This window comes from Nicotiana tomentosiformis, chromosome 2, assembly GCF_000390325.3.
Source record: "Nicotiana tomentosiformis chromosome 2, ASM39032v3, whole genome shotgun sequence".
NCBI classification, from domain to species: Eukaryota; Viridiplantae; Streptophyta; class Magnoliopsida; order Solanales; family Solanaceae; genus Nicotiana; species Nicotiana tomentosiformis.
In genome coordinates, this window is record NC_090813.1 from 142,143,116 (window position 1) to 142,153,217 (window position 10,102).

At 34.6% G+C, this 10,102-nt stretch overlaps 1 protein-coding gene across 1 annotated transcript; it reads left to right on the forward strand.

Annotated features, from left to right (window-relative positions):
* The first annotated feature begins 7,846 nt into the window (after positions 1 to 7,846).
* On the forward strand, positions 7,847 to 8,215 carry LOC138905753 (cysteine proteinase inhibitor 4-like). The gene has a single exon (XM_070194275.1). The coding sequence runs from the start codon at positions 7,847 to 7,849 to the stop codon at positions 8,213 to 8,215; it is 369 nt and encodes a 122-aa protein (XP_070050376.1).
* The last annotated feature ends 1,887 nt before the right edge of the window (positions 8,216 to 10,102 follow it).

A 10,102-nucleotide genomic window follows, 5' to 3' on the forward strand; every position in this document is an offset into this window, starting at 1 on the left:
ACACAGTAGCAATAGAAGAGGACTTGGCTTTGGGAATCGACCACCTAAATGGGATCCCAAAAGCAAGTATCTCACACTTCTTGACAATCAAAATTTGCACACACTGTGGTAAGACTGGTCACTATAAAAGTGAATGCACTGCAAAAGAAAAGGCTAGTCAAAAGAATAAAAAGTTTGTTAAAGGGAAAAATAGGCTGCCAGGTTGGGCTAAAAAGAATTTGATTCATCCTTTTGCCTATAGAAAGGGGCCCAAACTAGTTTGGGTTCCTAAGATTAACCCCTGATTTCCTTTTGTAGGTCCAAGTGAAGGGGGAGCAGCCAAATATGGTACATGGATATTGGCTGCTCAAAGTATATGACAGGAAGCAAGGAACAGTTCCTTTCACTTGAAGACCTCAAAGGAGGTAATGTCTCCTTTGGAAATGAGAAGAAAGGTGAGATCATTGGGGTTGGTAAGGTAGGTAAGACTGACTCTCACTCGATTAAAAATGTTTATTTGATAGACGGCCTAAAATACAGTCTAATTAGTGTATCACAACTGTGTGATAAAGTTAACTTGGTAGCATTCACCTCTAATAAATGCTTTGTGATTAATATTATCACTGATAAGATTATTTTGCAGGGAAAAAGAGAACAATATATATTGTAGATCTATCCACACTGTCAGAAAATGAACTCACTTTCTTAAGTATGTTGGACAATGATCCCCTCCTTCAGCACAAGAGACTTGGACATGCAAGTCTGAGTCAACTCAACAAATTAGTCTCCAAGGACTTGGTGATAGGACTGCCTAACATCAAGTTCAAGGAAGACAAAGTTTGTGAGGCTTGTGCAAGGGGGAAGCAAGTAAGATCCTCTTTTAAATGCATGAAAGTGGTAAGTACCACCAGGACATGGTTCATATGGATCTCTGTGGTCCAATGAGAACATTAAGTAGAGGTGGTAAAAGATACGTGATGCTGCTTGTTGATGATTACTCCAGGTAATCAACTTGCATCAACTAGGTCTGATCATGGCACCGAATTTGAAAATGCTAAATTTGCTGAAATTTGTGATGAGCATGGCATAGATCATAATTTTTCCGCTCCTAGGACTCCACAGCAAAATGGAGTAGTTGAAAGAAAGAATAGGACACTTGAAGATATGGCTAGGACTATGCTTCTTTCTAGTAAACTGTCCCATAGCTTCTGGACAGAAGCTGTAAATACCGCATGCTACATCATAAATAGGTGCATGACTAGATCTCTTGTTGAGAAGACTCTTTATGAGTTACTTAAAGGGAGAAAACCAAATATATCCCATCTTAGGGCATTCGGATGCAAGTGCTTTGTGCACAACAATGGTAAAGACTCCCTAGGTAAGTTTGATCCCATAAGTGATGCGGGAGTATTCTTGGGATATTCTTCACATAGTAAATCTTATAAAGCCTATAACAAAAGAAATATGTGTGTTGAAAAAAGTGTTCATGTAGTTTTTGATGAAACTAACATTCTTTCTGAGGGACGGGAACATGATGCTGAAGCAATTGGGCTGGTAAGAAACTTAAATGAACCACAGCCCAGACTGTATCTGCACTGGAAGAAGGAACATGTGATGGAATAGGTCATTCTACCCAGGGCAACCTGACAGGGGGAATAGAACAAAGAGGAAATGATTCTCAAACCTCAAGGGAACCTGTCCATGAACCTGTTCCACAACAATAAAGCATTGAAGGAACATCAAGGGGAAACCAGTTGGTTGTGAAACCTTACAAGTATCAAAGTTTTCATCCCATTGAGAACATAATTACTGATCCAATCTCTGAAATCAAAACCAGATCTTCATTAAATAATCTGTGTACTTTTGATACTTTCTTATCTCTTATTGAACCTAAAAATGTTGCTGAGGCTTTGTAGGATGCAGACTGGGTAAATACAATGCAAGATGAACTCAACCAATTTGAAAGGAGTCAAGTTTGGCATCTGGTGGCATGACCTTTGGACAGATCAGTAATTGACACAAAATGGGTCTTCAGAAATAAACTTGATGAAGATGGAACTGTTACAAGGAACAAGGCAAGATTGGTGGTTCAAGGATATAGCCAAGAGGAGGGCATAGACTATGATGAAACCTTTGCTCCAGTTGCAAGGTTGGAAGCAATAAGACTCATCATAGCCTTTGCTTCTTATATGGAATTCACCCTCCACCAGATGGATTTCATGAGTGCCTTCCTCAATGGCTATCTTAAGGAAGAAGTGTTTGTCAAGCAACCTCCAGGGTTTGAAAGCAAGGAGAGTCTTGATCATGTGTACAAACTTGACAAAGCACTCTATGGGCTCAAGCAGGCGCCAAGAGCATAGTATGAAAGATTATTAAAGTTTTTGCTTGAGCATGACTACAAGAGAGGTAAAATTGACAATACTTTATTCTTGAAAGAAAAAGGTAAATATCTCTTGGTAGTTCAGATATATGTTGATAATATAATTTTTGGAGCAACTACTGATAAGTTAAGTAAAGAGTTTGCTAAACTAATGGGGAGTGAATTTTAAATGAGCATGATGGGTGATCTTAATTTCTTTTTTAGGCTTACAAATCAAATAAAATTCAAATGGAACTATGATTCATCAGCAGAAGTATGTAAAAGAGTTACTTAAAAGGTTTAAAATGGAAGATTCCAAAGAAATTGACACTCCTATTGCAAGAGCTACAAAGTTGGATATGGATGAACCTGGTTCATCTGTCGATCAGAAGTTGTATAGGGGAATGATTGGCTCATTGTTGTATCTCACTACTAGTAGACCTGACATTATTTTTAGTGTAGGCCCTTGTGCAAGATTTCAGGCAAATCCGAAGGAGTCTCACTTAACTGTTGTCAAAAGAATTTTGAGATATCTAAAAGGCACCACTGATCTTTGTCTATAGTATCCAAAAGGTAGTAATTTCTATCTTCTAGAATATGCTGATGCTGATTATGCAGGTTTTTTTGTGGATAGAAAGAGCACCTCAGGTATGGCACACTTTCTTGGCTCATGTCTTGTGTCTTGGGCCACCAAAAAGCAAAATTCAGTGGCCTTATCTACTGCTGAAGATGAGTATGTTGCTGCTACTTCATGTTGTGCTCAATTGTTGTGGATCAAACATCAATTAAAGGACTTTAGAATTGATGTTGGTTGTATTCCAATTTTTTTGTGATAACACTAGTGCAATTAGTATGACGAAGAACCTGGTTCATCACAAGAGAACTAAGCACATAGATGTTAGGCATCACTTTTTGAGAGATAACTATGAAAAGGGGTTGATCACTGTGGAATTTTGTGCTGCTGACAAGCAAATAGCTGACATCTTCACAAAAGACCTAAGTAGAGATCACCTTGAAAGGAACAGGTTAGAATTAGGGATGATTAAGATCATCTAAAAGGACCAGTTCAGAATTCACAACGAAAACAAAATTAAAAAAAATGAAAAAACATTAGTTAGAAAATCTGGAAATTGTGTATATAGTTAGATTAATTTTTGCTCAGTCTCATACTTTCAATAATATACTCTTGTGCCATGTGTTAAAATGACTCATTAATCTCTAATGATATTTTTTCTATTTTGGCAAATTTAGACTTACACAAGAGAAATCTCAGTGAAGAACCCAGTTCATCAAGATTACTCGGTATGTTTTCTACACTCTGCATAATTTGAAATAATAATATTTGGATCTTGAGCTGCCGTTAAATACTCTCATCTTCCAAACACAATCCAATTCTCTTCTCTCTCCCATACCCAAGCACAAAAATGGCTAACATTCCAGAAAATCCTTCATCTCCACCCAAGAAAATCTGAAGACTCATTTAAATCTGCTACTGACTGGCCTTAAAGTTACTCTTGAAACAATTTCTGAAGTTGATACAAATTTCGAGAATAGGTTTGTGCCGGTAGGGTCTATAACAGGTGTTGAAACTATACAGTCTGGAGGAATTGGTGGTAAAAATTAAAAAAAAAAAAAGAGAGCAAGGGTGTTCGAAGTGCTATGAGGGGAAAGGGTAAAAGAGTGGTTGATTCTTCACCCACTCCCGTCAGTTTAACCAAATACACAGGTGCAATGGTTATTTGGGGAGAAACATGTGCTGGAGTAGAGGAGAGTGTAAAGAAAACAGGGGGAAGTGGGTCTGGCGAAGCCGCTGAATGGCTGGTTCAACTTGGAAAAAATATAGATGAACCTGTTTCATCGGAACAGGAAACCCTCGCAAACCTACTAAAGAGAGTAACTGAAAGTTATAATCCAAAGAAGAAAGGGAGGTTGGTACAAGCAAAGATCATTTTGGGGCTAACACTCTGATTGCTTGTGATTATGAGGTCCATGCCACTCCAAATGAACCCGGTTCATCCAAAAAGACACCAGTCAATAGCAAGGTCAGAGCCTTGGTGCAGGAGAGTGGGGCAAAGGAGGCTGAGATAGCAAGGCTGAAGACACGGTTGGCTGACGTAGAGTCTGAGAGAGAGATGCTCTCAAAACTGAACTAGCAAGGGAAAAGGAGAAAAATGATGGAATTCTTCAAGACATGCTGAAACTTCTCCAAGCCAAAAACCAAGCCCCCAGTTCTTCCAAGCCTTAAACTTCTAGCCTAGTGTAAATCTACCAGTGACCCAGTTCGGGATTTGTTTTGCTCATGTTTTCAGTGTTTTTTTTCTTTTTATACTTTGTGGAAGAATCATATCAATCATCAATAAAATTCACTGTTTTTGCTCTAACTGTTTGTTTATATTTCTTTGATGATTAAAATTCTTAGCTTGATCTATGATGATTAATCTATAATTGCATTTGAAGTAGCCCTAGTGGCCATGAGTAAGTTTTAAAATCTAGTTATCTCACATTTTTTATGCAACTTTTCGATGATGCCAAAAGGGGGAAAAAGGTTGTGCTTTACACTTTGAACAGTGATGTTTATAACCTAATGAACCTGTTCCTCGATGATAAGTGATAAAAAGGAAAAATATTTCTAACATTGTGTTGATGTTGAGGTAAGTTGAAACAGGGCCTAAGCTTATGAAAGAACAGAGTTTGTCATCATCAAAAAGGGGAAATATTTTGGCCCAAGTAAAGGATAGTTTTGAAGATTAACAAAGGAACTCAGAGATGAACCAGGTCCATCACTGGTAGGCATAGACATGGGCAGATTCAAAGTACGTGAGATGCACATGCAGGAGATAAACAAAATATGGCATAATAATAGATATCTCCTGATCGAAAATATTGCATAATTGATAAGGAGAAGGACTCCTTAATCAAAGAGAACACTATCCAAGATAAGGGAGGAGTTAGAGGTTGAGATCAACTAGAACTCTTCCACCAAGGAAGAGTAGTATTAGAACTCTAGTTTGTTTCTACTCTACTAACTCTATAAATCGCAGGATGATCTCATTCTACAGGTAATGCACAAAGCAGAAGTTAAACGTGAATTGAGAGCAAAATAGCAAGACATTTTGCAAGCAGTTCGTGTGTAATTCAAGTGTGCGAACCTGAAGCTACATGAACCAGATAGAAGAACCAGCTCCAAGTGTATGTCTTTTATTCTAGTTCAATTGTAGTAGGTGTTTTCATATTGTACCTTTGAGCTTTATCTAGAGGCAATTGTAATAGGTACTCAGAGTATTCAAGTTAGAGTTAACTTGAAGTTGTCGCAGCAGTTAGAGGCTGGTTGCCACAACGGGATTAGACTTAATCCTAGGTTTACAAAAGTATTTTGTAAATGCTATTTTTGGCTCAGCGATTTCGTGGAGAGTTTGAAAAAATCCTACTGGGAAGTAGATCGTGATTTTTTCACCTTTTGAGCCAGGTGTTTTCCACGTAAAATACTTGTGTGTCTTTAATTTCTGCATTTATTATTCCGCAACAGTAGTATAAGGAATACATAGAAGAACCAGGTCCTTCTATAATCTGTGCACGCGAAATATTGGACACCATACAAATCACCCGCTCCCCCCTCCCCCCCTCTTGTGTGGTATTGAAATTAAAATATCACTACTGCATACTTTCTCTTACTGTAAATCTTTTTAACCCCTTTAATTGTTTTATTTATAGAGTCTTCTTGTTGCTAGTGCAATTGCTTGTACTCCTTCTTCCCCTTTTTCCCTTCTTATTGCATACTTTTCTGCTTTCATTTTTCTTACTACATACGTATATTGCAGTAATTTGCGATTTATTATATATTTTTCTTCTTTATTCCTACTTATGATGTCATTATTAATAAATATTGTACTTTATTATAAATTTAAAATGCTCGTTTTATATGTCTTCTAGATAGACTAATAAATAATATTCATTCATCTGATTGCTTGATCATGTAAGATTTCAATAATAAACTAAAATAAATACGATGTAAGAGATAATTCAATAGAATTGATGCCAATAAATTTAATAGGGATTCTTTTAATGAGAAAGATTTTTTTAAACAAAAATAAATTATCAGCAAAACTAACTACAATTTACAAGTTACATTAGATTTAATTAAACTATAAATCTTTTTGTGTAAATTATTGTGAAAGAAAATAATATTTTAGTTGCCAAGAAAAAACCAACAAAGAAGTACACTTTTGAGATAATTAAAGTAAAAAATTCGCATTTAGATATAAAAATTTATGAAGTATTATTTTTTTTGAGTAAATAATATAAAATATCACATATTTGTTAGTCTGATCAATCAACATTAAAACAATATAAATCAAACGAAGAAATGGGAAAGATAAATGGGACCTCTAGGTGCATCACTAACTATTAGGAAGAAAGTTGGGTAGGGTGGGACGTTGGGGCCCACGTGAGGGATTGGAGGATAGAAGTGTAGTGATGTTTGATGAAATAAGCTCATGGGCAATTTAGTCAAATCATTCAAAAGATTATGTTGAAGCTGCTGTAAAGTAAAGCAATCACATTGCTTTATTTTAACTGAAATTATCAAAACGCCCTTTATGTACCAAGCATGTTGACCATCAGCTACTTATCCTCTCTTATATATAAGCAGTAGATATACATATGTATGAATTATTTTTTTGTAAATATTTTATCTTTTTCTGAAACCGCCGGCTAAAAGTCTTAAGCATTACTCCTAAGATCAATGTGTCATTTAGAAAAAAAAAACTAATATTTTATAATGGTGAATTAATTAGTGTGTATCTTGTAAATTGCTTTAGAGGTTATACATATAACTGATATGCCCAGTCAAATTTTATTTTTTAAAATTATTAACTACAATTGAATATAATGGTGCAAATAAATTTTTGTTAGCTATTTAAAACCTTAGTCCTAGTATTTTTGTTTTATAATGTAAGTAACGAATTAAAGGAGATATAAAAGATAAAATAATTAAAGTTTTGTCTATTAACAAGTTTAGTTGGATATTGCCGAACAAAAGGTTATATCCTTATATCGTATTGACTCGAAAGTCGATATTCCTCCTTATATTATGTAATTATATAGTTTATTATTTTCATATAGCAGGAAATATAAGGTTTTTCTTAATATACAATAAAATAGTCTAAAGGTTAGTGTAATTTTGGTTGTAGTATAATTATTTCAAATTTCACATGTATATGAAATAGTAAAACATTTATTAGAATCACATAGTAGTTCCTTTAAGTAGTAAAATATATAATTATTTTCTTAATATGTATTCTCTAAATTAATTCTATTTCTACTCAATTCCGAATATAGTTATTTATTATGAATATTATACCAAAATAGCCTAATTATAACACTAAAATAATAATTATGTTCACATCTAATTTCACCTTGCTAAACTAATTTCAAGGCAGTGTCTCCTATAAATAAGTCCTTCTTCACTTGATGTTATTCACTCCTCTAATAATTCTAGGCGAAAGAAAAATGGCCCAACAATTCAACTTTCTCCTCCTCTCAAGCCTCTCAATCATTGTCGTTGCTTCTTCTTTCTTTCATGTCTCTTCCGCAACGAGTGGTCTGAGACATAATTTTCTTGATGGTGAGCAACCCATAAAAAATCCAAATGACCCTAAAGTTGTGGAAATCGCAACATTTGCTGTGAATGAGCACAATAAGGAGGCTAAAAGCAAATTTCGACTTGTAAGAGTGATAGCAGGAGGAACTGATATAATTCCTGACGGTACCGTTTATCAACTAGAAATCAGCGCCAGTGAATCAAATGTTATCACGACCCGTCTTGTGGCTATTTTAGTGAATCGAAACAATGTGAAAGAACTTCTTTCCTTCGAATGATTATCTTTTTCTTATAACTTAAGTGTACAATCATCTAGAGACGATTATATTCAAAGTATTTGTATGAAATAATCTTTTTGAATTAAACATCTTATGTTGCTCTATTGATTCGTTTGGCCATATTAAAGAATGACAATACTATTTTTTGGATAAATCGTTCTTCCAGTCTTTAACAAGTTCCACTAGGAATATTTTTCGTCCAATAAATGTTTTGGACACCGTTATATTTATGTTGTTATCAAATAAGTAATAATTTTTACTAATCAAAGGTTCATATTACAAAAAAGAGAGGACTCTAATTTTTTTTCGACGAATACATATATTTAAATTTTTAAAAAAAATAGTTCTATTAATGAAATGACGTATACTTCATAGAAAAAAGTGATGCTATGATAATTAAGTTCGTTAATTTGTCGGAATTTCTCTATATAAGGATATCATTAAGGGCGTTGATGTGCTTTAAGTTAACACATGACCATCACCTTTGTTGGCTGCGAGAGGTCTTCTTCATTTTTGCCATATCCTCAGTTTCACGTGAAAAACTAAGGACAACAATGTTAGCATCTCAAATAATTATACCACTGATGACTTCTACTTGAGTTTCTGGTATTATTTAGGTGTGTTACGAATGAAATAAAATGGCCTAACCATTCAGGCCCATTAGACATTTATGAGAAAGAGAACTTGTGTTCACTAGTCGCTCTAGCAATGACTGTTATTTTCAAACTCCTTGTCATCAATCTTATTCATGCGATGATCTATAGCTTGGGTTATGAAATTTTTCATTTAAGACTATGTATCAATAAAATGAAGGAAATGTTAAGTTTTGAATTTATTTGAATCTACAGAATTTTAATTTTGGGTCAAGTTGTGGACTTTGAGAGAGAGAGAGAGCGCATCACTTTTGTGGAATTGGATGCCTATGGTTTCTCAATCCAATATAAAATATTTTGATTACATTATGGAACCTTTGCCTATTGAAATATTTACTTTTATCACAATTCTCGTATTCGAAATGTATATTGATTGGATTTCAATGTTGATTCTCTCAAAATCGTCATATCAAGGAGTTGTTGTCTGGGATACTCAAGTCATTTTTTTTAGCAATATGTCGTATACAAATTTGTACTTCTTATTGTGTATTCCCTTTCTCCGTGATGATGAGAAATCTGAGTAATATACAGGATTAAATTCTATTTTATTGTGGTTGTTTCCTAGTCTCTTGCTCCTATTAAGCCTAGCCAGGGGTGCATCCACCTTATGAAAACCGCTGTCACGTGATACTGCTTCGCCGAAAAAATTTATTAAATGTACATATATAGGCAATAAAAAGACTATCATTGATACATCTTAAAAAATAAAAACTCATTTTAGAGAGTTATAGTAATGTTCTGAATTTTGTGTTTTATTTTAAATATGATGTCATTATAGTAGTTATTCATTGGTTCACTTCTTTGTTTACCTATTAAAAAATATGATACCGCTTACAAGAAATTATGCATATGCCACTAAGCTTAGCCTTAGTAGAAGTGGGCAGCAACACTGGGTGGACTGGGGTGGTGCAGAAGAAGGGATAATTCTCGAATGTCGAAAAAGATCCAATGATTTACGAAAAAACTGAAATACACATACTGTCACGACCCAATTCCCACCACAGGCCGTGATGGTGCCTAACACTGCCGTTAAGCAAGCCAACGATAAACCACCAACACAATCATCCATTCATAATAGTTTTAAAATAAAAAATCTCATTAATAAAGTAAAATTTAGTTTAGAAACCATGGTAAGGTATTTTCATTACTACTAAGTCGTGAAGTGTAAACAAAATATAAAGCATAATGAAATATGTATCAAGTACAACCATAAACATCTACTAATGATCTCCAA